At 39.5% G+C, this 27,715-nt stretch overlaps 1 protein-coding gene across 2 annotated transcripts; it reads left to right on the top strand.

Moving 5' to 3' along the window:
- The first annotated feature begins 18 nt into the window (after positions 1-18).
- thoc2 (THO complex 2) lies at positions 19-25,137 on the top strand. 2 transcript variants are annotated; one of them, XM_023287350.3, is made up of 39 exons: positions 19-156; positions 2,365-2,420; positions 3,262-3,353; positions 3,860-3,911; positions 4,024-4,094; positions 4,407-4,528; positions 4,650-4,783; positions 5,968-6,128; positions 6,317-6,409; positions 6,586-6,741; positions 7,199-7,371; positions 7,566-7,761; positions 7,847-7,885; positions 8,006-8,136; positions 9,082-9,183; positions 10,717-10,801; positions 11,466-11,559; positions 11,707-11,787; positions 11,897-11,993; positions 12,529-12,646; positions 12,779-12,958; positions 13,117-13,281; positions 13,535-13,810; positions 14,089-14,230; positions 14,601-14,758; positions 15,240-15,368; positions 15,480-15,611; positions 15,730-15,914; positions 16,559-16,734; positions 17,112-17,214; positions 17,379-17,764; positions 18,026-18,084; positions 19,594-19,629; positions 22,434-22,565; positions 22,757-22,823; positions 22,915-23,060; positions 23,183-23,259; positions 24,099-24,145; positions 24,247-25,137. In XM_023287350.3, exons 1-38 carry the CDS (start codon positions 92-94, stop codon positions 24,124-24,126), a joined length of 4,695 nt encoding a protein of 1,564 aa, XP_023143118.1. In that variant the 5' UTR covers positions 19-91; the 3' UTR covers positions 24,127-24,145; positions 24,247-25,137. The 2 variants fall into 2 exon arrangements, with proteins under 2 accessions (XP_023143118.1, XP_023143116.1); XM_023287348.3 differs by having other exon boundaries at positions 22,900-23,060.
- Positions 25,138-27,715: the final 2,578 nt, after the last annotated feature.

Here is a 27,715-nt window from a genome sequence, read left to right as displayed (position 1 = left end):
CCATGCAACAGTGAGCTAGCGGCGGCTAACCACCACATTTGACCCTGTGTGTGCCATGATGAACTAGACATCCGGGCTGTGTGTATGGAAGATGGCGACACTTATCCTCCCTGGTGAATGGATCAAAAACTGGGAAAAATCAGGAAAACACGAGTTGTGAGTAGATCTGATATCGCCAGTGGTGTACTTTCTATTCCAATGCACGTTGTTTACTGATAAAATGCATTTATAAAATACGTAGCTAGCGCTAAAATATAAGGCCGGTCTTTCAGGTGTGTTTGCCACGGCTAACAGGCGGTAACGTTAGCATGCTAAAAACAGCTCAATTGGCTTACAAACGTTCACACCCGCCACTGTCCTAAAAACTGAGCATATCATACAATTGCGGCTTTATGGTAATTCAGCTGGTTTATCGCTCTTTTTGAAAATGAGGCGTTAAATAAGTAAATTTAACAACCCTCGCTAGCTAACGTTACCTGCTTGCTAGCAGTCCGGCTAGCTTACGCTCCCACTACATCCTCCGTTAATTTGTAAACACGATGGCTCTTGAAGCTAAGCTAGCTAGCATCCATGTAGCTCATTCTTCTGGTGCAACGTACTAGCTAGCTTTAAAGTGGAGTAAAATTAGTGCTAACGTTCAGGTGGTTGGTCACTGTTAATTTCCAACAGACAACAGCTCAGCACTTGACGAGAAACCCCTTCTCAGATATGCTTGTATAACATTAACAGTAAATAATCATGTGGAGGGAAACAACGGGTCTTGGCGTTATAGCAAGTTAGCTTTAAGGTTAGCTACAATAACTGTGGTGTCGAGTGCCTTGTTGAACGTTATATTATCTGTGCATGGAAGCATGAAATTAATAACGTTTATTGATTCACTTTGATTCAATGTCTCCCGGAATGATACTGTAGTCATACTGTTAACCCAGCTAAAGCTAACGTCACATCGTGTTAGCTGACAATACCTCAACCTGTGTTCGCGCAAGTTAACAGTCAGCGGCAAGTATCGACAGCTGACTGTTTGACAGTGGTTATCGCTAACGTTATGCTTCGTTACACCGTTGTGCGCTATGTCCTAACCGAGGAAATTTCGACAGCAAGCATCAACTTCATCAAACGTTACGTTGTCAAACCCAATAATATCGGTAGCATCGCAGGAGCCTCCGACAACATCTTGAAATCAATACATCAATATATCGGCCTGCTGCCTTTACTTAAAAAAAATCGTTGCGTGAATCACAATTCCACTCATTTTCTTGAGCATAGCCATCACGTACAGACGGAGACACAATAGGCGCATCCAGAGCACTAGCTGCTATTAGTGGCTCTAGGCCTTGCATATTTATGGAAGGCCTGCAGTGAAGTGCACCAGCTCTCAATCCTACTCTGCTCGCTTGCGTCTAAAGCTGATAGCACTTTATCATAAAATCCTGTCAGATAGTTGCAAGGAGCAGGTAACTGAACTAAAATGCTCTTGCTGAGAGCTAAATGCTGTCCATTATATATGTATTATGCATATTAGGTAGCCCAGTGGGATGCAATCCTGTGAAGTGACATCTATGTGGCAGGGAACAAATGAAAAGGCAATTTACCTGTGCCAGTAATCAAAGTGTCACGCTGCTATTACACAGCTAATAATTTTAGGTCAAATCGTGTCTCTCTTTCACAAACTACCTAATATTACTGTAGATGTGTAGCTCTGTCTTTGTTTGATATCAGTCAGGTGTGTTAGTCAATTGTTGAATTAACCAGAGCCAGTGAGGCCAGCAATTTAGTGCTGTACCTTGATGTTTGAAGGGATGAAAATGGCAGCCTCACTATGTGTGACCTTAGGTCCCCGATGGACCAGGATGTCAGCTTGCTGCAATCACTGCATCATTGGCACTAGCGAGCTCTTATCACCAACCACTAAGCTGATTGAGCACTTTGAATCAGTGGCAGAGCCGTCACTTTGAGTGTTCTGGTGTGGTCAGTTGCAAGTTTTAATAAAACACTTTCAGGTGGCACAAAGTGACTGTCAGTCTGCCTTTGTTAGGGCTGCTTCTTTATGGCCAGTTGAGCTGTCAATGAGGAGAGCCCTGAGTTAAGTCTTTGCTTCCATCAGCTTTGTCAGTCCACTTGGAGGTTTCCTGGACGCTTTAGAATATAGCTGCCTTCTTTCTCATTGAAATGTTTCATTTTACCAAAGATTTGAAGATGGTGTAAGGTTTTGGCATGGTGTTAGATGCAAGTGATCCTGATGGTACCATAATATTTGTATGATAGCAACACACCCACTGTGTTTTGCATAGTTTATCTTGAATGGTAATTTGTTTATTTAGTTGTGTAAGGCTACTGGATAAATTATGTCTCTTTATTTTATAGCGTACAACTCTGCAAAGAACTTACAGAGAAAACCGATCATGGAAGTGAAATTAGAGGTAAGTTAGGTATCACCTTACTCCCGTTAACATACTTTCTTTGTGTGTGTGTCTGTAAGTGTATTTAAGCTTCCCTGTCACACACAGATCCATGTCCATCTTGGGAATTGTAGTAATTTGAAAACAGCTGTGTATGAGAGTGAAGGGTTTTAAAATGAAGCACCCTGGTGAGATCAAAATGGATTTGTTCATAGCTAAACACATGTCCTGATCTTGAACAAGTCTAATTTTGTACAAGAACCAACATGTTAAATAACCTTTAATTACAGTAACAAATGCCACCAAAAGACGTGGTTCCTAGTCTGTGCTTCATGACACTTTTTTGTTTCCTTTGACAAATAGCATATTTTTATTCTCAAACTTCTCAAAGCATTGCACACCATTGATAAAATGTTTGTAATATAACTGCTTAATGAAGCCTATTCACAATGTCTTCCATTTCAGTGTAAGTGGTTCTTGAATGTCACAATAACTTTATTGCACAACAGTCATCTTTAATATGAATGCAAATTATCTGATCAAAGATGCAGCTAGAATTATACTGCAGTGTCAAAAGATTTGTTATTGGATTTCAAATGCGGAGTGGACAAAAACTGGTACATCCAGTTTTACAAAGCTTAAATAGTCTCATCCACTTATATGTAAGACTTTTGTTGTTGCTTATGGTGCCTTTTCTAGGTACTTTCTTTAATTTATCCCGTCCTTTGTTTGGCTTAAGATGTGTGCCTTGTTTAGGCCATTTTTTAAATGAGCTTCCACAATTTATATTAATCAGTATTTTCCTGTCAGTTCTCTTCTTTCATTTTTAGATAACTTGTGTCTTGTCTGTTTTCTCCTGCAGACATACAGGCTGCCTTATACGAGCTTTGCTGGCAAGTTGTACAAGGAAATCTGAAGTTGGATCTTGTCGCCAGCGTCCTTGGGGACATGATGGTACAAGTGCTTTTGTTTGCTTGTTTGTTCATTTTACTTGATGGTTAAACGATATTAAAAATTACAGTGTATACATTCAGACATTTTCTCCATTTCCTTTCCATCATGCCAGATGTCTGAGCAATACCATTTTTTTTACTGGCACATGATGGGTTCAGTATTCCTATGTTATTATATGTCTGTGAAATTTTGGTCCAAGGAGTGTACTGTGCTCAATCGCAGTACGCTCAATGTGAATGTAACATTCACACTGCAGATATAATGGCTTTAATAGTGTGTTTTAATGTGCAATATACTGAACATTGTGTGACAGAAAGGCTGTAAGCATTTGAAGTGCTGGATAACATTGGTTTGGAAATCCAGTAATTTTTATGAGTTTAGTAAAAATACACAGTTTAATCTGATCCTGACTGAGACACAGATATGTGATTAAGGTGTTTTTGCGCTACCAAATATGCCAACATTGGTTTTCCCCCGGCTTAAACTTTCACTTCTCTGGTTTTCAGGAACTCCGAGATGACATGCCATCAATTTTAGCAGATGTGTTCAGTATACTAGGTAATTTGGGGTTATTGAATAAAAACATAATAAACTATATGATGAGAATAGCTGTGTGTTTACTAAAATTGACATACCCATGTTTTGTTTTTTGTTATTTTATTTTTTACAGATTTAGAGACAGGTGCGCTGGAAGAGAAAAACAAACGTGACCATTACACACAGTTGGTGGGAGCATGTTTGGTAAGGGCTTTTTTTTTTCTTTAACGTCTAATTATTTTTTGCAGCTGACGGAAAAAATATTCTTGTGTACAATTAAGAATAACGGCTAATACAAAAGCTGCTTCAAGATTGTTTTGTGACGTCAAAGCACAAGAGGCTCGTATGACTTCGCATTTAATTTAATTCTTTGTCCCAGTTATTTTGGTTCTTTTTTTCTTTTTTTTTGATCCTGACAGTGGAATATTGTAGTTTGTAAGGATTTGCCCACATCGATTTGTAATTAATTTTAATGTCTGCGTTTAAGTACTAAAATGAAATGTTCTTTTGTTTCAGTTTTTTGTACCAGAGGCCATCCTGAAAGAGAGACTGGATCCAGAAACCCTTGAATCCCTTGGACTTATAAAACAAGCCCATCAGTTTAATCAGAAGATTGTAAAAATCAAAACTAAACTATTGTAAGTAGAGTGCACACCTTAGTAGACATGCAGTCCTAAATAACCGGATATTGCGGGTTATGTTTACTCATTGTGCTTTGTAATAAATATCCAATATTTGTGTAATATTGTGCCTTTTCAGTTACAAGCAGCAAAAGTTTAACTTGCTAAGGGAGGAGAATGAAGGCTATGCCAAGCTAATTACTGAGCTTGGCCAAGACCTGTCGGGCAACATCACCAGCCACGTCGTCCTGGAGAGTATCAAGTCCCTCATAGGTACAAAACAACCCATTTTAAGGGTCACTACATTCAGTGTCAAGTATGTTTTTGTGTTTTGATTTTTTTTTTGGCAGTCTCTTAGAGCTTCACACTAGAGGTTTTCAAGGGTGTGCAACAACCCTACACCTGACACTTGTGCCAGGACCCATATGGGTTTAGGTCCACTCTTACTTTCTGAAGTCAGATCTGGGTCAGTCCTGTCCTATCACTGCAAGTTCCGGATCCTCTTCACATTATTCCTAACACTCACCTGGATGCAAGACGACCAGGCTGGGATCAGACAGTCCTGATCTTTAAAGAAGTGCTTCTATGTGTGTATTGTAACTTGCACATAGTATCATTAGAATGAGACTATGTAGTCTTGGAAATATAGTGGGAAAAAAACTCTGCCAGTTTTGCCTCCAGGGGGTTGAGGGTCAGAGAGCAGAGGTCACTCTTGTCTGGGAGGGCATTGATGACACTATATTAGCAATGCTAATGTTAGCATCTGTGGTGACAGATATTGTTAAAGTTCAAAAGCCTAAACAGTCGAAATTGGTTGAAGTTATCTTTATTAAACTACATGCTACAACGAAACTCCAAAGCTGATTTTGAATGCGTTGCGTTTGTCATCTATCACCATAATGGCAAATGAGCTTTTAAGATGAAATAACAAGGGGATTAGTTAAGTTGTTTCAATCAGCAAGAGAATAACAGAAAGCCTGGATTGTGTTTTACCAACTTTTTTGTCCATAATGATTTAATGGATTATACAGGTCATAGCCTGGCACAAGGGAGAAGGATACTAATGTTACAATAGATAAGACACAAAGTGTTGTTTTTACAACTTGTTCACAACAATCAGCTGTGAAATCAGTGCATTTTGGATCTGTATATACTAGCCAGGTTTGGCTCTGGCATTTCTCAAATTCTGCTTTTCTGTTTGGGTCCAGTTTGGTTTGGTTTCTGGGTTTGACATTACTGTGTTCTTTGGTTTGAGCATCAATTGTTGGACCCACACAGAGCTGTGATTCACACCAAGCAATGCTGGTTATGTCATCCAGATTCAGACTAAGACATAGTCAGATTGTAGACTGAGTACATTTTCTTTTTCAGGCCCTTGGAACTCTTTCTTTAAAGGTGTTAGCCTTGTGTTCTATAAATTCAGTTTCCTGAATAATGCCTTCTTCCTTTGTGTTTAGGATGTTTCAACTTGGATCCTAACCGTGTGTTGGACATAATCTTGGAGGTATACGAGAGTCGATCTGACCAAGATGAGTTCTTCCTGTCCCTCATCAAGTCCTACATGTGTGAGCCACTCACACTGTGCCACATTCTGGGCTTTAAGTTCAAATTCTACCAGGTATGAAAATCAAGAATGGGTAATCAAAGGAACTGACATGCAGAATATGTCCATCAATATACTAACAGACCTAAAAGTTATTGCCTACTCATTTCTTAAAATGACTCCCAGGAGTTCTGTAATGTGTTTTTATAAATACAATTCCACAAACTTACCACTTGTCTTTTCCATATTTTGTCTTTATTCAGGAGCCTAATGAGGAAACCCCCAAGTCACTTTACCACATTGCTGCTGCTCTGCTTCACCACAACCTGATAGAGTTGGAGGATCTCTATGTACATGTAAGGATGGAAACTACAAGTTCAACCATTTACCTCATTAGTTAAAAGATCACTATTCTTTGCTCAAGTCAGTCAGAATTTGGGAACATTTGTAGTGCAAAACTAAAGATAGTGGCTGTAACCTACATCAAATGTGACACCTCTGTAACACATTTTGTTCTTCTGTGCCATTCCAGCTTATGCCACTAGATGCCACCATCATAGAGGAACACAAACGAGACATCTCAGAGGCCAAGCAGATTGCTCGCAAGCTGGTTATGGTTGTGTTGCCCTCAGAGAAAAATGAAGACAAAGAAAAGGAGAAAGAAAAGGAAGAGGAGAAGAATGAGAGGGTATTCAAGCATTTACTCTCACAATGTTGACATATAAATATAAGCCTCTTCTTAAATGCTGTTAGTATGAATAGCTGATCAGAGCCAGATGATTTGCAGGTGATAGAAACAAAGATAGTAAGTGTAGCAGAACTGGAAAGAAGTGTCACAATATGTCCACTTCCAAAGCCTTTATTGTCTCACCTGAAGTTAGGTTGTTATCGTTAACATAATGCAGATTGTTACTAAAGATTCACATGTACACATTAAATCGAAAAGTTGGGGTTTTAATAAGGTAAAAAAAGATAAGGTAAAAATGATGCAGATATATAATTTGTACCATTCTCACCAAAGTGTATGACAGCTGCTCTGCTGACTGATTTTGTCACTACTCTGCTCTAGCTACCTTAATGAATATTAGTGAACTTTATTTAATAATACGCTGACATTCAGTGCTGCTGTTTTTTTGTGCTCACAGCCACCTGATAACCAGAAGCTCGGTCTGTTGGAGGCGCTGCTTAGGATTGGAGACTGGCACCACGCCCAGAGTATTATGGACCAGATGCCTTCCTTCTATGCTACTTCTCACAAGGCCATTGCACTGGCGCTTTGCCAGCTTGTCCACCTGACTGTGGAGCCTCTGTACAGAAGGTGCTAATTTTCATGTTTCACTTACTGCCTGCCATGTGTAGTCAGACCTGAAACCATGCACAAGCACCTCTTATTTCACACTCCTCTGGATTCCAACAGTTCACACATTAACGTCCAGCACAGAATGGGAAATTAATTACTAATTAAAAGATTAGAAGAAAAAACTTTTTGTCATACTACTGTGTTCCTAATAGGGCTGGCGTTCCAAAAGGGGCTAGGGGTTGTGTAATGCATCCACTGAGGAACAAGCGGGCCCCTCGACCTGCAGAGAACTTCGAGGACCTACGCAGGGACACATTCAGCATGCTCTGCTACTTAGGCCCTCATCTCTCCCATGACCCTATCCTCTTTGCCAAAATTGTGCGTCTGGGCAAGGGCTTCATGAAAGAGGTACAAAACTAATCAAAATATTATTACATTAGCAGCACGGCTTTAATCTTAGTCTGACTTGTATTTGCTGTTTTTTCCTTTTCAGTACCAAAGTGATGGCAGACCTGATATCAAAGACAAAATGGTAAGTATAAAAGTAAATGCCTTGGTAACTGTAAAACTGCACTGAATTGTATTTTAGAGTGTGAAAACTGAATATGTGATTTTGAGAAACTTAATAATTCTGAATCTGTACTCATTGCAGGATACATTGTTGAGTTGTTTCTTGAGCATTGCAGACCAGGTGCTACTCCCTTCTCTCTCTCTGATGGAGTGTAATGCTTGCATGTCTGAGGAACTCTGGGGTCTCTTCAAACTCTTTCCCTACCAGCACAGGTGAGATACACACACAGACTCACTCACTTGTATCACCTCCTACATGTTGTGCTGTGTAATTGAATTGTCGGGTAGTAAACCCTGAGGCATCGCTACCGGATAGTGTTCACTAGCTGGCAAGTAAAGAGCAGCGCACAAAATCAGACTCAATTCTTCAAACCATGCTCAATTGTGCAAAGCGAATTCAGTGTTATTGTATGCATACCATTTTTCTGCTCCCGTGCAATGCAAGAATTTTATTTTTAGAAGCTTTGATTGGACATTGTGGCACGCCTCTGATGAGCAATGACACTTCACATCCCCAAAGGTTTTGTTTCACTTTTGGTTGTCTGTGTCAGTTTGTCACAGCTAATAAAACAACTTCCCAGGCTACTGAAGACAGTTGCACTTTGTAGATTATTTCACTGTATTCTTCACTAAACTGTGCTGACATTGTGAAAGGGAAGATTTGATGTAAGCTGAAAATGGACAAGCCTTGCAGTTCATTAATGTGTCAGTCTGTTGTACAGGGGAAAGCTCTTTGTGTTGATGCATTTGTGGATGCATCTTAAGGGCTTTTTAAATTATTCCCACAAATATGACTTGTTGAAAATATGCTTAATTAGAGGGGTTTTTAAATGTAAATAAAGAAAATAATGTAGAAATTCACCCTTAGCAAATTGTCACACATACAGCATAACAGCAGTTTAACATAATGCTAGACAGGAGGTGGATATTTTACTATTCATGACCTGCTCTGAGTAACAAGCTTGGCAAGCTGACATGTTTTGTTTATGTTAAAAGTGTTTCCCTAAAGCCTGCTGTCTAAGTTGGGATTTTTACAGCTATTAAATTGTGCATTCTTGGTAGCCTTCATATGCTGCCATTGCTGCCAGTGTTTTGAGTGCTGCATAGCTAAACCTTCTGTTTAACTGGGCTTCCTCTGTTCTATCTATGCTCTCTAAGGTACCGGTTATATGGCCAGTGGAAGAATGAGACGTATTCCAGCCATCCGCTGTTGGTTAAAGTCAAAGCTCAGACTGTGGAAAGGGCCAAATACATAATGAAGTAAGTCACTTTGTAAAACAAAATATATTATCTTTCTGCAGGCATCTGTTTTATTGTCCTTTTGGTTAATCTCTCCTCTATAATTGAGACAGTAAAGCCCCTTTCAGACATGCAGTTGGTTCTGTTAACTAAAGGCAACTGAACATGTTGGCTTTGTGTCTGAATGCGCACTCTGCCTTCTTCCTGTTAAAGGTGCTAACAATCTTAATAGGTCAGACCAAGGAACCTTTCTGTATCACTTTCAGCATTGCACAAGTGTGAACTGCAGCCTGTCAATAACAGATAGACATGCACATTCATCAATACTTCAGGTTTGTGAAGCAATTTAGGGAAGGCTGTTTCCACAGTTCAGCACCAATATTCATCCAAAAATATCACAGAGAGAGTCTTTATTCTGAGTTTATTAAGTTCCTGCAGCATGAGGCAGCAGCAGGATCCATATCTCTGACACTGGTTGGTTTGTCTGAATGAGAGAAGATGACATATGTATGTTTGAAAGACAGAATTCCCTCAAACCAGTGTATTGATGTTGTTGATTTGATTGTAGTTTAAAACTTGTAGATACAAATTTTACCATCTAATTCTGAAATATTCTGTTCTGCAGACTTGCTTTTTTTTTTTTTTTTTTTTTTTAAAAAGAACAGTAAACCTTGCATGAATCAGGAACCCTTCCCTTTCATTCAGCTTGAGTCTGCGTTTATCTGGGATATTTCCACCTTTTCACAGTCTTATAGTCTTTTCCGTTAGAGTGATACTGCTCTAATGACCCTGAAAAGCACATAACCCTAACCTTATCTGTAGTATGTTAGTCCTGAGGGTGAGGAGCTTCAGATACTGAAACATTTCAGACGATAACATCAGAATTTAACACGGCACACTATCAGCAGGGATTCACCACCATCAATGCAACAAGGCCATTTTGTTTTGTCAGCCTGCAGCTGCTCTATTGTCAAATGACCGACTTAATTTGCTATTTCACCCTACTCAATCCAAACTTAATAAATAATAAATTTCAGAAAATGTCTGTACTGTTTTAGTCTGAATATCTAGTATTACGACTGATATTTTTCCAATATTCATATATGATATTAAAATAAAAAGAACAAATAGCAGATTTTAAGACTATTAAATATGTACATTTAAATTGCAAATCTTAAAATAATTGTGAACTTAATCCGTTGCTCATTAGGATTGAATTAAGGAGATTGTATGAAATCATGCAGAGATTTGTTTTTCCTACCTATCTCAAGTTAAGCTTTTATGAAAAGACGGTTAATGTGACAATCTTGAACAGCACAAGGATTTAAAGGGGGACTTAGTGTTTTTGGGCAAGTTATTATTCTGCTTCACTATTGAAAAAAATCTACGACACGTCTTGTGTCTTAAGCTGACAACCATAAGAACATTTTTCAACTGCTGTGAAGCTTACAGAAGTGACAGTCTTTGCTTACAGTACTCTTTGTATTCTTTGTATCGTCTTTTTGTATCATTTTTTAATCTGCTGTTTCCTGTCTTGTGCTTTTCTCTCCTTAGGCGGTTGACCAAAGAGAATGTGAAACAATCTGGAAGACAGATTGGCAAGCTTAGCCATAGCAATCCCACCATCCTCTTTGATTATGTAAGTGTAGTTTTCTCTAATTATTTTTGGCATTAAACGTATAGAAATATACATTTTTAGTATTTTTAGTTTGAGCGAAGTCAAACTCTGGTCTATCTTAACACCCTGAAGCTAATGTCATGCTTGCCAAATCTGCAGTTACATGAGGGTCTGCTTGGGTCCAAGTGTCACACGTTTTGTCATCATATGATGTATGCGATGCTCTGTAGAGTTGTCCAGCTGTCCTCTAAATTCTTGTCAGTCCCTGTAGCCACTACGCTACTAGAGCACCAGCTGCACGTAAGCCGAAAAGAACAAAATGGGCCACTTTGATCTGATGTGTATTTTGATCCATCCGTTTTTAACAATTTTCAGCACCGTCTGTGTCTCACTGTTCTGTGTAGCTCTGTAAAACGCAATTACAATATGGACGTTGCGTACAAGAATATTTCATCTCTGCCATGTACTTCATTAGTTTCATCAGACACGACTCTTATAATTGAGTTCATGCCCCAGATTGGTGGATACTGAAATGTTGATGCACTTATACTCTAAATGTGACTTGCACAGACTTGTTCTTGTTGTTCTCTCATTTGTATTAAGGAGGTGTTACCAGCTCAGGTATAATCTGTGTGCTCTAGAGTTGGTAATAATCTATTTTCTCCCCTGTCATGTTGTATTCCAGATGCTGTCTCAGATCCAATGGTATGACAACCTTATCGTCCCAGTGGTGGACTCCTTGAAGTACCTTACATCCCTCAACTATGATGTCTTGGCCTGTATCCTACACACTTTGCTCTTATGCAGTCAGCCAGCAACAGATGTGTGTCTGTGTGTGTATCTGTTTGTGTGTGTGTGTTACTGGAGGAAATGGACTGTGTAAAGGAGCCGTCTGTCTTTGTTGTTCCACTTGACTCTGTCTTCAGATTGCATCATTGAGGCTCTTGCCAATCCTGAGAAGGAAAAGATGAAGCACGACGACACCACCATCTCCTCCTGGCTTCAGAGTATGTGGCTTCACAGTTAGCCACATCGTTCATTTGCATGCAAAAGGAGAGAAACTGTTTGATGTTTTAATGAGTATCTAACATACACCTGTTCCTCTTGTCAACTAAGGCCTGGCAAGTCTGTGTGGAGCCGTGTTCAGAAAATACCCGATTGAGTTGGCTGGCCTCCTTCAATATGTCACCAATCAGCTAAAAGCAGGGAAGAGGTAAGAAGCTCCAGAGAGTGTGGTAGAAAGAACATAGTATGACGAGTTTGCAGGATATGCTGAGTTTAAGTCCGCCATTGAGTCTTAACTCTTTATTTTCACTTGGTTAGCCTTGAGTTTTACTATTTATATTACAGTGAATATCACTGATTAAAAGTTTGAACCATCCATCTCAAATATAATGGCGTACACACTCACAAACACTATTATAACTATCCAAACATCAGAGAAAGTTTACACACGATATATTTTGATTTCAGATATTTAATTAGACATGGAAATATTTCTACCACATCAAAAATGACCTAACAACACCTGATGTCATTTGGGAAAAAAGACTAAATGACAGTATTTTAATAGTAGGACATGCAAACATCTTGAAAATACAAACTCATAAAATTATTTTAAAAAGATTTTAAACTTCCACAATCTACACCTATTTTTAAACATGTATTGGGAAGAGTATGTGGTTGTTTTGAGGACATATGTGTTCTTAGCTTCTCATTTGCCTGTTTTTCTCCTTTTCTTTCTTCAGTTTTGATCTGCTCATCCTGAAAGAGGTGGTACAGAAAATGGCTGGCATTGAAATCACAGATGAGATGACCTCAGAACAGTTAGAGGCCATGACGGGAGGGGAGCAGCTCAAAGCGGAGGTATTCTGTACAATAGACTCAAGCACAGTTCTTACTTCCTGATGCATTCTTGTGATCTGTATGACTAGTGTATGGACCAGTGCTGCACATGAGTTCAGGTCCCTGTCAACATGAATGTGACATTGTTTTCAGGGTGGGTACTTCGGCCAGATCAGGAACACAAAAAAGTCGTCGCAGCGTCTGAAGGATGCGCTGCTAGACCACGAACTAGCCCTACCATTGTGTCTACTCATGGCTCAGCAGCGAAATGGTGTGGTTTTCTTGGAGGGTGGAGAGAAACACCTTAAACTTGTTGGTCACCTCTATGACCAGGTATGTATCTACTCTCTGTGTGTTTACTGTTCAGGTAAATGTTAGCATGTCCTTGCATTTGCCACCTTTATAGAAACTGTAATTGAAACTATTTACTAAATGCCTCCTAACAACAATTCTCTGAGACCCTGCTGACATAATTGTTTGTCTTCTTGCAGTGTCATGACACATTGGTGCAGTTTGGTGGCTTTTTAGCCTCCAACCTCAGCACAGAAGACTACATCAAGCGTGTTCCCTCTATCGACATCCTTTGTAACCAGTTCCACACTCCACATGATGCTGCATTCTTCCTGTCTCGGCCAATGTACGCTCATCAGATTTTAGTAAGTGAACTCCTCTTGGTTTTTCTTCTACAGATGCCTCTGAACTGTGTTAATGTCTGTCATTTGAACAAAAATGCATAAAAGTAGGCTTTAAAATGACAGAGTAGTAGATTTTAAAAGTCTCTTTTTACATCATCTTACTATAGTATCTAACAAGAAATTTTAGAATTACAAAAAGTATTTCATATCAGTATAAAGCAGTGCTCTGGGAAAAGTAACATTTGAGCTTTAACTGTATGCTCTCTATTTACAGTCTAAGTACGATGAACTTAAGAAGGCAGAAAAAGGAAACCGGCAGCAGCAGAAGGTACACAAGTATGTAGCGGCCTGTGAACAGGTGATGACACCAGTGCATGAGGCTGTGGTATCCCTGCATCCGGCCAGGGTCTGGGATGATCTCCGCCCTCAGTTCTACGCCACATTCTGGTCCCTCACCATGTACGACTTGGCCGTGCCACACTCTGCCTACGAGCGTGAGGTCAACAAGCTCAAGGTCCAGATCAAAGCCATCGAGGAGAACCCTGAGATCGTAAGTAGTTGGTTGACACCTATGGACACACATCTGCAACGGCTTTTACATTTTACACTCAGCTGATGCAGTTGTGTTGCGGGGCTTACAGTATTTGCAGCAGTGAAATCCCTGTACATTTAGATCACAAAGAACAGCTGATACAAAGGAGTGCAAGAATATTGAGACTGAGATCTTAGTGACTGTATAAGAGAGAAGTGCCTGTAAAATGAGGATTCTAGCTTATTGTCTGTGTGTATTTGTTACATGACTATTGTTGTGGTTTCCTTTCAATGTAGCCCTTGAATAAGAAAAAGAAAGAGAAGGAACGCTGCACCGCCCTGCAGGAAAAACTACAGGAAGAAGAGAAGAAGCAGCTGGAGCACGTCCAAAGAGTTTTACACCGCCTCAAACTAGAGAAAGACAACTGGTTGTTGGCCAGTAAGTACCTTAATGTTTTGTCACTATTGATGTATTTAACTCAGCGTGTGCACAGCTTTCTAAAATGCTGTCAAGTCTGAGAGAAGAAAACTGCATTTAAGTGTAAAAGTTTTTTTAAACACAGTGCAGATTTGTGTTTTGTTACAATAATTGCAAAGTCTGCTGTCTCCTAAATGAATATACAGCAATTCCATAGATAGAGGGAAGTTTTCAGAGGTACATAACAGATTATTAATGTAGTTAAAGGGGACATTCAGACAAAGCTGATAAGGTCATAGTGATGATCACAGAATCAATACAGAACGTATATCTAATGTTCATTGTCCTTTCCATCTTTGTTACTAATCCAACTTTAAATGCTTTTTGGCAGAGTCCACAAAGAACGAGACCATAACAAAGTTCCTGCAGCTCTGTCTGTTCCCTCGCTGCATCTTCTCTTCCATCGACGCTGTGTACTGTGCCCGCTTTGTGGAGCTGGTTCACCAGCAGAAGACGCCCAACTTCTGCACTCTCCTGTGCTATGACAGGGTAAGACTTGCATAAATACTCAGACTCATACACTTAGGATGATTATAATTAACCACATTTTTACAACAGTCTTCTGGACCCTATAAAAGTGCTTTAGAGAGGAAAATAATAAATATTAATAATGCGATTAATGAAGGAGGTGAACGTAGGCTTCAGTTTTGCCCACTCAGCAGAACAGAAAAAGTAGAAATATCCATTAAAATAACTAGACTAAATGTAAGTGTCGAAAATACACGGAGTGGTTCAATGACCACTCAAGTGCACCATCAAATTAAAGCAGGATTCTTAATAACTTCTGGCCCGTTAAGACCATTTATGTAAAATTCAGGTAGACAGACCATGGTTGAGTGCAGCTCTGAAATATTGAGCATAAAAGCTTTGATGTATTACTTTGTTAAATTATGTAGACTTTACCTCATTCCAAATATTTACTTTATGCTTTGTTGTTTAAATAAAAGCACTCCTTTGTGTCACTCGGTAGGTGTTCTCTGCTATCATTTACACTGTGGCCAGCTGTACTGAGAATGAGTCTCACCGCTATGGACGCTTCCTGTGCTGCATGTTGGAGACGGTGACCCGCTGGCACAGCGACCGTGCAACCTATGAGAAGGTGAGCAGTTCAACCACATCTCTACACCTGCAACATTTGCTTATTTGTGACATTTTCTAATGTAAAATGAGCTAGATATGAATATGTCTCTACTTATTTTTTTTGTCACAGGAGTGCGTCAATTACCCCGGCTTCCTGACCATCTTCAGAGCCACAGGCTTCGATGGCGGAAACAAAGCTGATCAACTAGATTACGAAAACTTCAGACATGTGGTGCATAAATGGCACTACATGTTGACGAAAGTGAGCCGCCCTTCTATATCATTATTGTTCTTGAAAATTCTGTCTACATAATTACAGCCAGCGTTTTGCCAGGTGTATATTTGTCCATAATCATGTCTTCTGTTTTTGCTCCAACCAGGCTTCAGTTCACTGCCTGGAAACCGGGGATTACACCCACATCCGGAACATTCTAATCGTGCTTACCAAGATCCTGCCCTGCTACCCAAAGGTCCTGAACCTAGGCCAAGCGCTGGAGTGCCGTGTTCACAAGATCTGCCTTGAGGAGAAGGATAAGAGGCCAGACCTCTATGCCTTAGCAATGGGGTAACACAGCATTGTGTGCTGCTCAGCTCTGTGTGGAGCATACACTTAACATCTATAATATGAAGTGTGGTAATAACATGGGAAGAAGAGTTATCTGTTCCCACACATAGGAGTGGCAGGTGGTGACTGTAGCCCAGATGTTTCAGTGCTATAAAAAGAGATGGTTAGACAGGCTGTTAACAGTTTACAAGATGGTTGGTGTATTATATTTTTAGCTCCAGAGTAGCGAGGGTTGTTCTCAGGTGTTTGTAATTGAGTCTTTGAGTGTTACTCTTGTGACTCTTTACAGGAAAAATCTAGTTTAGTACATACAGTATCAAGTCATTAAAGTTACATAGCAAGTCCAGTTCCTCATGTTTTACATTTGCAAAATAGTACACACATTGGAGGTCAGATAGGAACAAATTCATTTCACTATAAACTTTATACTTACATGGGCACTAATCCACACAAGTGTCAGTGCTTGAGTTTAGGAATGTTTATGATCAGACAAGTATACAGGTGTTTGTTAGTAGGGAAATACTATGCTGAAAAAAGCTCAATTACATATTTTCCTCTCGCTAAGAGTTAAATCTTTGCACCGTGTGACACTCTTTTTTTGGCTTTGTATCTGCTTTTTGCAAACCCCTTTATGCGTCTTACAGTTATTCAGGCCGGTTGAAAAGCCAGAAGGTGCACATGGTTCCTGAGAATGAGTTTCACCACAAGGAGCAGCCAGCGCGCAGTGCCACACCTGCCAGTCAACAGAACGGCCCCGGCAGCACAGGCAAGCCTGCCACCAGCACCAGCAAGACAGAAGAGGGGACGTCAGAGGATGGCGGTGAGTGACTTACAGACATGACAAGCCAGTTTTGAACAATGGCTCAACAGTTTCATTCAGTTCACAAGAAAGGAACCATGTGTTTAACTTTAATCTTGTCTCTGCAGTGCCATTGCCTCTCCTGAATGTTTCAAACTTTACCATGTTTTCTGTAGTCTGACAAGAATTAAAACACTTACGTTTGTGTTGTTGTGATTGAATCTGCAGTTTTGTTTTCTAAAACTGCAACAAAAATATAAATAGTAGATTCAGTTTGCAACAATATTTGTGCGTTGCTTTTGAAACTTGTGTTACACTGATGCTTAAATTCCAAATATGCATGTCAGTAGTTTTAATAAATCATGTGCTCAAACACTTCTTGGTCTGTTTATATGCAGATCGTGGCAAGGATAAATCTCAGGGGACTGCAAAGCCAGTGAACAAAGCCAACAGTGCAGCAGCCAAAGTGACCACCAGCAACGGGAATGGTGCTCTCAACAGGTAAGAGTATCAAGACCTGCTTTGACACTATGATGTCTTAAACAAAGTTTTTAAAAAAAAAAAACAAAAAACAAAAAAAACATTATGGGTTATTGTGCAGTCCAAGTGTTAAAATCAACAGAATGTTATTTGAAACATTTTTGAATAAATTTGTCCCTCTGCAGCACCAAAGCTGTTAAAGAGCGGGATGACAAAGAGAAGAGCGGGAAGGAGAAAAAAGAGAAAAAGGAAAAGACACCAGGCAGCACTCCTGAGACAAAGGCGGAGAACCGTCGGGAGAAGCAGAGAGACGAGAGAGCAGGGAAGGAAGAGCGGGTGGCACGTGAGGGTAAGGAGAAGACCCCCAAGGCAGACAGGGAGAAAGTGAAACCAGACGAGAAGAGCAACAAAGACGACAAGGCCAAAGCTGGCAATGGGGAGCCAGTGGAACCGTCCAGAGAGCGTGATGCCATCAAGGAGTCCAAGAGCAAGGAGAAAGGAGACAGGAGTGCTGTGGCTGGGTCCCTCAAGTCACCAGTTCCCAGATCAGAGTCAGCTGAATCTGAGAGGGGTAAGAAGCCTTTTTGGTCGTCTGGTATAATGCTGTGTTCCTCCCCCAGCTCTTAAAATGTTAGCTACATCTTGACAAGACCGGCAGACCTCACACAATGTCTTTAAAAGTTTACAACTGTACTTCCAACTCAGAGAAAGTTGAGAATAGTTATTTTCTCATCCCCTGTATTATTTCGGCCAGCAATGGCTGGATGGAGAATTTTGTGAAAGGTTGGGTGCCCAAATTATTAACACAGGTTCTGCTTTTCTTGATCTACAGATCACAAAAGACGAAAGCTCGACAGTCACTCTTCCCCGTCCCACTCCTCGTCTGTTAAGGTTAGTATGGCTTGAGGAAGGCTGTGCCCGTTTCTTCTCTATCTGCCGGAGCATTCCCTGCCGTTGCACATTCCAGCAGCCCTGAAGATCATCAAGGAGAGTGGTCGTTCATGCAGGCATTGCATCTGGATATCCCAACCATATCCATGGGAGTTGGAAAGCATTCCATGGACATCAGCATAATATTTTGCAGAATGGGGAGACCTCCCCTCAAAGACTTAACCAAGAGAATATTGTGTATATTGAGTATTTTCATATTGAAATATTTACCTATTTTCATATTAATGAAAGCAGTCAGTGTGCCTTGGGAAGAAAGAAATTTTTTAAGCATTTCTATATGCCGTGTGGAGTTTTTGCTTTTTTGAGAATAATATTCACCTGAAGTAAAATGGCTTGACAAATCAAGAGCTCTCCAAAGGCAAAGTTTGTTTTGTTTTTTTCGCTGGGAGCAGTGTTTTACTACTTGAAATGGTGCCCAAGATTTTTTCCCTCGTTTTTGTGAGCTGCGAAGATTCCCTGGTTTAAAGTGATGTAAAGTAATCTCCCGTCAACGTCCCCGGATGCTGCACAGAGATGGAAGGTGTCCAGCAAACCACTCTACTGTATGAGTGCCTCTCTGCCACGGCTGAGTCATCGGTCCCTCTCCTATCTACGCTTGATCAAACGGCCTGCATGCAGCCTTCACGTCACGAGATGCTTATCCAGTCAGTCCCGCCGGCCCCCTGCAACGCTGTCCCTACAACCACCAGCCATCAGCATCTACAGTCGTACTACCTCCTGGCAAGCATTGAGTGGAAAATCAGAGCCATCAGCAACTGAGATCAACGGAGAAAATGAATGTTGCAGTTTTGAATCAGCCAAAAATGCAGAGGAAAATAAGCCTGCCCCTACAAACAGAGAGTGAGAGAGAGAGAGTGGGCGAAGCCTGAATCGTCTGGAGCGTTGCCCAAACCACTGGAAGCTTGTGATAGGTCTTTATTTTACCCTTCCACCAGAGAAATAGGCTCCATGTGTCTTATCCATTCCTGAACTGTAAGTGACAGCAACAGTTACCTATATAGGGATGCAGTCAAGCACATAAGAATTGAGTGATTTGTCTTATATATACACACACAGGCACACACATACATACATGTTATTTACAGCACTTGCACTTTAAACATATTGAAATACCAGCTGTGCTGTAGGACTTCTATATTATGCTGTCTGGAATTTCAGACATGTCTGTAGTAATGAGACTAGCAGTTATTTCATATATGCTCAGGGTTTTTCTATTTTAAGTATTGACATTCCAGATGTTGAGCCTATGAACTCTCCTCTATGTAATAACCTTGTCAAAGCCTTAGTCCTTAAAGGTCAGAGGTCAAGGGAGAAGTATGCTGTTGGTCCGGCCAGCCCCGACTCCCCACCCCCCCACCCCTTCTTCCAACTCTCTACTGCTGTCTGACAACCTCCTCCCAATCCCCCACCCCCTCCCAGCTCATCTGTCATCTCCATTCATCCTTACAGGACAATAGCATCGAACCCAAGGAGGCCACATCCAAGGTTTGAACTGATTCTGATACTTATACCTTCTCTTAGACTGTCTGCTGTCTTTGTTCAGCTGTCAAAAATGTGAACAGCTGCTGACATGAAATAAATCATGTTAGATTACATGTGATTCTGTCAATCCATGCACATTTGTATTTTCACATTGTAATAAGGAAAGCAGTCGTTGATAGTAATCGTCAAACCTGCATTATTGTTATTTTAGCCACTTAATGGCAGCAAATTCAGTAAAAAACTCTACATCTGACATTACCCATTATCACCTTTGGAAAGTTGTGGGAAGTGTTTTTGCAATTGTCTTTTTACACAACTTTCCCGTATCGTTTAGATTGATGTTTCCAATCACCTGACAATAGTGTTTACTATCAGTTTTTGAGAAGATACCTCATATACTGTAAGGTTCTCCCCAGTTTTTTCTAGCTACTTGTTCACTCCTGGGTCTCTGTTTTGATGCAGAGCAGGTCAGTCATGCCTGCTGCTGGAAGCTTAGTTGAGGAGAGCATAGTTTGCAGAATGTAAAACCCAGAACAATTTGTTAAAGAGCCTAAGCGGTTCTCTAAATCTGTGGAGGACTGCAGCGAGGTGATAATTCTCTGTGCAAGCAACCCCTTTCACATCCCTTGTAGTAATGGAGGATTTGTACCATATAAATATTGCAGCCTTCATGCCTGGGATAGTAGCAGTCACTTGAAAACATTCAGCAGCCTCATTCCATGATTCATTCCATCATAGAACAATATTTAGTCTGACTAAAACTGTGCAAAACAAAAATCTTCAAAATGAATATAGACACAAATTCATTTAGAAAAATACGCAGAGGTGTAGCATTAACACTAAACAGCGTCTTGGTGTCTTTTTGAAGTTTGTTTGTCACATCAAGCAAACACATTGGATGTAATTAGGTTTTCAGATGAACAGAAAAATATAAATACATCCCAAATTTAAAACCTACATTTCTACAAAAACACTTCATTATCATTCCTCATCTTCAAGCAAATGTTTAGTTGAGGCAGCAATGACTTGTTTTTCTGGGAATTGTAGTTACTAATAATACAGTGTAATATAGTCTTGTTATAAATTCTACCCTCACAAAGAATGTTTTGAGAGAGTGTTAATTCAACTGTAAAGTTCGTGGGCAATCTGAACACGTACTGTAAGGACATTGTTTTAGGAGCAGATGTATGGAGAAAGTGTGTTTTTACTGACTACACCTGCAGTAAACGTACAGCGTAATGTGGAAAAGCAAGGCGGTCAACTTTCATCTTGAGATTGTTGTGCTTTCAGTTTCTGGACCCAGCACAGCGCTGGAAAACTTAATATCAAGGTCTGTGTAATATGAGTAAATAAATTAAAGTATAAAGGGTACTTTTACTAAGCAACCGTCAAATGGTAGCTAATGGCAAATATCTGCTGTTGATCTGCGGCGCGATCGAGACTGAAGAGGATCATCGCCTGCATATACAAGTAGACATTAGATGTTTGATTACTTATTTCTGTGTTAAAGGGCTGCACACACTCTGCATAGAACATAAATAAAGGACTGGTTGGTTTCTACATTTGCAACGCAAATGTCCATGACGCATTTGCACCACTTTTGCACTGCTTACACCTGATATAGCCACTGTCTGTGATTAGAATGTAAGTGTAGTGTTGCAGCATCTTCTCCATGAGCAATCCACTTAAGTTACGCCTTCAGTACCTCCATGGGAGTCTGCAGTTTGTGATGCTGCTGACTTGGATTGTTCATCCCCTTTGTATGAGTGACTGCAGACTAAATAAAAAACTTAACTCTGCTAGACTGATAAGACAAAGTATAAAGTCCTCGCAGGTTGGATCCATAAAAAACTTAGAACACAGCTAAAATCTCTAACCTCTACTGAGTGTCCTGTTATAATTCTAAACATCACAGGCACTGAATAGCATGTGGACCGTATTTCTTATTAGCCACTACATATAACCCCTAATTCGCGTTTTTAAACCATATACAAGCATTTAATGAATGATTTCTAACCTTATTTTACAATAAATAATAGTTGTCCACCATTGAAAAGACATTTGTCATTGTTAATGTACATTGTCAGTTCTAATTTTATCTGTCGCCTTCATACACGTGTTTTGCTGTATTGTCATTCATTATCCTTCATTCATTATTCATTTTGTTTCTACACAAAAAAATACTTGTAACTCCTTCCAACTAAATTATAGTGTGTTTTGAGCGGTTTAATTAATTAATATTTTCATTCTAAATAGAAGGAGCTGTTGATGCTTTTTTAAAAGACCCCACTTAATTTAGTAATGTGTTTCACTAAAGAGACGTTGACTGTGTGTGTTTGTATATGTATAACTTCACAGTGATCTAATGAATGAACTTCATACTGCAGTCTGTCAGCTCCATCAGTTCTAGTTACAAAACCACCAGTTGTGCAACAAAGACGCTTTGCTGCTTTTTCTCCCTTTCATCAGTCCTTCAGGTTGTTTGCCATTTTCCACTTCTCTTGTGCTCAATTGCATTTTTGTTGTTATCAGTTGTTGTGATAGATTTGTTTTTCCTATTTTTGAACTTCATTGTTATTTTTCTCAGTTACACGGTCTCCTCTTTGTATGTGTGTGTGTGTGTGTGTGTGTGTGTGTATATATATATATTATTATTTTTTTTTTTTTTTTAAATACCATTGTGGGTTATTCACTGGGAACAAGATTAGTAGCGATATTAACACATTAACATGTGAGATAAAGGTGCTCATGACTATGTTAAACTGTTTCGTATTTCTCGTTCTCTTCATATGTAAATGTTTTTGCAGCACCACATCAACTACAATTCAGTTGCCCGGTCCAAGAGCAGAGAGCGGGAGACGGAGAAGAAAGATTCAGAGAACACACAAGGTCGATCAAAAGAGAAGAAAGAAGAAAAGGATCGCAAAGACAGGAAAAGAGTCAGTATTGCATCGACCTTAGTAAAAAAGAGTTTTTGGAAAAGTTGGTGCTCAGATTAGTTAGACAAGAAGTTTCAAGAAGGGATCGGTTAAATATTTTCATACACTGAAGTTATTGTAGATGAATGATAACATCTGTTACAAAATGGTCAGGATGTTTTCTGTGTTAACTGACGATATTCCTCTTTTAGGACCACACTGTCAATGACCGTGAGACGAGCCAAGAATCTAAACGCAGAAAGGATGAGAATGGCACCAGTGAGTATTTTCTTTTTCTTGGCAAATGTGAAATAGCTGTAAGCCCAACATGTCATAAAAATACAAAATTTGGTAGATATTGTCCTTCCAGATTCCTCCAAAAACAGCAAGAGCACAAGTCCTTCCTGCGACTCCCCGCTGTCCGCTGAAAAGGAGAAGAGCAAAAGATCCAAATCATCCAGTAAAGAGAAGGCCGAGTCTGTGAAACCTGAACGAATGTCCTCTGGAGGCAAAAAGGTCAGATGACCTTTTCATCCTCTAACAGTCACACGCTGCTGCACCCTCTGTAGATTCTATCTATAGATATCCATGCATTCATATTTCCATCACTAATGACCAGTGTTGTTCCTGTCCTCCAGGAGTCCAGACATGATAAAGAGAAGTCTGAAAAGAAAGAAAAAAGGGACAGCAGTGGAGGAAAGGAAGAGAAAAAGCAATATCCTTAAATGTCGTACGACACCTAAATCATAGCTGTGGTTAATTAGTATTGTTTATTGTGGATATTTTAATATTTTGAGTCTTTGTAAACTGCAGTCTTTTTGATTCACTGCTTTTTTCAACCACTGTGAATCACAACCAAAGCATCCCGGGTTATCTGCTTTGCTCAAGTCCTTATTTTGGGTCATCTCTGGCTGAGTTTGTTTGTTTTGAAATTAGGCCAACTTTAGTGAACTAGTGTTTCAGAGTATCTTCGGTGCAGCTGCTCACAGCACTAAATTAGTTTTCCATTTTGTTTCCATTATGTGAGAATTACTTCCATTTTTATCTCTCGTGTGTCACTAAACACACTCAGATCCAATAAATGTTGCGGCGGATGCCATATTGCTCCGAGAAGCCAGCCAACAGGACTTGCTTGTAAACATAATTAGCAAGCTAATCCTCATCCTATAACCATTTGACTTGTCTAATTTGAGCATTTAACTGTAGGCTCATTTCTGGACTCAACAGCTGCAGTCCCCCACTGATACAGCGTGCCAATCTAAACTGATCATTTGCTCTTCAGTTTGACCCTCGTAATTCCAAACAGCCATATTATCCTGGTCCCTTTTTGCTCATTCACTTATTACACACTGGCACTCCAAAAAAGACGTGTATTATTTGGACGTCTTTCTATCAGCCTTACAGCAAACCCTTTGAAACCAGTTAGACGATGAAAAAAAGCTAAAAGGTAGGGTAATCAGTAATACAACAAAATTGATGTTTTTGACAATCAGTAATTTAGTGCTCAACAGCACTTCAGGCGGATTAATTCAGCATTTCCCTTAACCATCATACTCATAAATCCTCTGACAAGCACAGATAATGTGCACTAATCAGTGAAGGTAAGACGCATTCAGCCTCTCTGTAAGCAGCTCTTGAGCAAACATGCAAAGTGTCTAATGCATTTTCTGTCCTCTGTTTTGATCCACGTGTGCCGCCACAGAGCTGGAGAAGCTTTTATCTGCAAGACATCTGCAACTCCATCTGTACTGTTGTTGACTTGTACTCTTATTTCTGCCTGTTTTTTGTTTTTCTGTAAACTCCCATCCCAAGCCTCGATAGCTGTAGTTATCTTAACTTGCAGATCACTTTATTTTTCCGTTTCAAACTACAGTAAGCCAGCTGAAATATGTTCCTTTTTTGTTGTTTCTTTTTTATTATTATTCAATATGGGCACAACGTGCTGCCGTAATCACAGTGTTATTATTCTTCTAACTAGAAATGTGGTTACTGTATGAAATGATCTCTTCGTAGCATCTGGTCATTGATTCAATAATCTCATGCTTGAAAATATGTATTTTTTTGTACGTTGTCAGGCTTTGCTTTTGGCTCGTTTTATTGGAGTTAACATGCTTTCTGTACTCACTTACCTCATATCCTTTTGAGATATTTAGATACTTTTTATTTATTTATCTCCACCTTTTAATCCGAGTAAGACATTAGGTGTAAGTGAGGGAAAATTAAAAAAAGGACCAGTTTGTATATTGTGTACAATAATAAAGAGGGTAACATGAAATTCACATCATGTTATTTCTTTTTTTTTCTTTCTTTTGTTGTCCCATACAGTTCTTTTGTGATTTATGTGTTAATGAGGTTTTTACATAATTTATAAAAATGTCAGTTCAACCTTGATTCAAATGTAGAATTGTAAAGTAAAATCACACACACGAGAATCTGATGCTCTGTACTCCAAATGCAACTGTTTCGAAATGACTTTTGGAGATTTTATCTGCTGTACTCAATGAGTGTAAGCTTTTTTTTTATATATATATAAAAACAAACAGAAAAAAAACAAAACCCAATAAATAATAGTTTTCCTAGTGTGTCACTTTGATATTGTCTCCTACATTGCTTTCTTTCCCACAAACACGAAGGTTCTGGATGGTAGAAACCCCTAAATGTACATTGTCTTTGTGTCCTTAGTGTCATCTGCTGAACTGGAACACATGAATGACTGGAAGTTTTTATTTTGGCTATTTGATTTTCACCTATTTGTCATTGACAAAGTCCTATTCTGTGATGCATGGAAACACTTTAGTGTCCCATTTCCACAAACACACTGAAACTTACATTGATATTTACACTTAACCCTTTAGAACCCAGCGTAGCGCCGATGCTACGTTTTGCATATTGATTTTTGATTGGCTGTAGATTTTAAATCAGATACGATAAATCGATAATTCTTTTTGCATATAAAATCTGGGGAGTTACACTAACATTTCACACATTCACCAGGTCTCAGGGTGCTTTTTCGTTGCAGTGATGGGTTTGTAAAAATACACAATAAAGCGCACACAACAAAACTCTATAACCCAGACCACCGGTATTTGGAGGACTTCTTACGTTGAAATAAGCGTGATCACGTTGTGGCCATGACCTGTCACATGATTCTTATGTGTCCATACCCGAGAGGCTCTCGTCCCCATCAACAGGAAGTGACGTTGATGCCGGGAGTTGTAGTTTTTCAGCCGACAACTACAACTGTAGTTTTCGGCTGTAGCCTGCACAGATACGAGTTCTCACGAGTTTCAGTCCCACTTTTTTTTTTTTTTTTTTTTTTTTTTTTTAACAGAAGCATTCAGACACACAGCCCACACACACACCAGACATCCACCACGGTCCGTGTACGGATCTGGTAATTGGATTTTCCATTCTGAAACGGGTATTTAAAAACAAAAGAGTGGTTATTTGATTTTCGTTTTAAAATACAAAAATTAAAATTGAAATACAAGGCGTTTTTCCTTTTCATGATCAAAAAGGATATACGATTTTTTTTTTTTTAAATGGTTTGATTTTCGTTTTATATTTAGAATAACAAGAAAGTAAAATCAGTAAGAGACAGAAACTCTCATTTTCTGAGACCGGAAGTGGTCATCAGCAAGTGTGGAGCCAAACAGAGTACGGTGCATAGACTGTACATACATTTTTTTTCGTGAGTTTTCATGGTCAAAATGAGAGATCAGGTGGCCGATCTTAAAAAAAATCAGTATTGATTTTTTTATAGAGCGTTAAAGTTTTGCGAAGCCAGGGGGCGGGACTACTTGATTGACAGTCCGGTCTGGAATGATTGACAGGTCCTATGGAGGAGGAAGCCTCGACTCTGCTCTCCGCCTTTGGATTAATTCTGATATAATAACTGTTGGTTTATTTATCGGTGGAGCAGCACAACATTTTCCACAGACAGTTTTCCTGCCCGTTGGCTTGTTTTAACCAGTTTTATACCTTCGGCTGATTCTACCAGCAGACACTGAAAGGACTGATAGTTCGGTAAGTAAATGTTTATTTTCGTATCGGTGCCGCTTTTAATGCACTTTATATGCAGCTTTAGTGTCAGATATAATGTGTGCCATGCACTCCAGATGTTGTTGGAGTTTGTTTCAGTGTGTGTTGACCAGAGAAGAAAGTTAGCATAGTAAATATTAGCTTTAATGTTCGCGATGCTAACCGAGCTAGCTGCTCAGTCGTAGCCTGATTAAAGCTAACGTAGCATCAAGCTAATGTGTTGAGTTTCATGTAAACAGCTGAAGTGTGTTGTGTTCCTGTAATGTGGTTCATTAAGTTCATAAAACTGTGGCTGGTTGACATTAATGTAACGTTCAGGAAACTTAAATGTGATTAAAACAGTAACGTTAATTTTGTAGTTGTCAGTAATCAGCTTTAATATGACACTAAAACAGACTCTGATAGTTTTAAATGACACCAGTTTCATTAATTTGTTGAAAATTGTCTCATTTGTTGTTGTGATGTTGCTGCTGATTCATTAAAAGCAGATGATCCGTGTTGAAGATACGTTTAGTTCTAGTATCAGAAGTACAAGAAGGAAAATGGAAGTTTAGTTCTGCTACATCAAAGATTTGAGGATTAAAATAACTAAATGAGTCTTTATGCCTCAAACTTTATTTTCACAATAAAGAAATAATCACAGATAATAAAAATATAAATAGCAGAGAAAACCTGAGAGAATAATTTCCTGAAAAGTCTGTGAAGGAAAAGCAGCTTTTTTATCCTGAAAGATCAGAATCAGCTCCAACATCTGCATCTGACAGAATCAAGTCAACCAGAAAGAAAAGAAAAAAGAAAATGACTTCTTTCTGATCACATCTGTTCTGCTGCTCACAGTTTGCTGCTGCTCACATTCTTCACATTTATAGTCCACTTTTAAAAGTTCAGCAGACAGGTGCTCTGCTTTGGAGTGTGACGATGTCGTCGGTGATGTGGAGAGTGAAGTTTCCGTTTCACCCACAGCGTGCTTTAGGGCAGCCGGGTCGGACTTGATGTTTGAAATACTGACCAACAGCTCAGATTTAACTGTCTGTAGTTCCGTTTTGATGGGTGTTAAACTTTCACTTCAAGCCGCCAGGAGCTGGGTCTTTAAAATAACCGCCGTCTCATTAGAGTGAAAGTAGCAATTC

This window comes from Amphiprion ocellaris, chromosome 14 (assembly GCF_022539595.1).
Source record: "Amphiprion ocellaris isolate individual 3 ecotype Okinawa chromosome 14, ASM2253959v1, whole genome shotgun sequence".
Taxonomy (NCBI): Eukaryota; Metazoa; Chordata; class Actinopteri; family Pomacentridae; genus Amphiprion; species Amphiprion ocellaris.
This window is presented reverse-complemented; position numbering and strand designations above follow the sequence as displayed.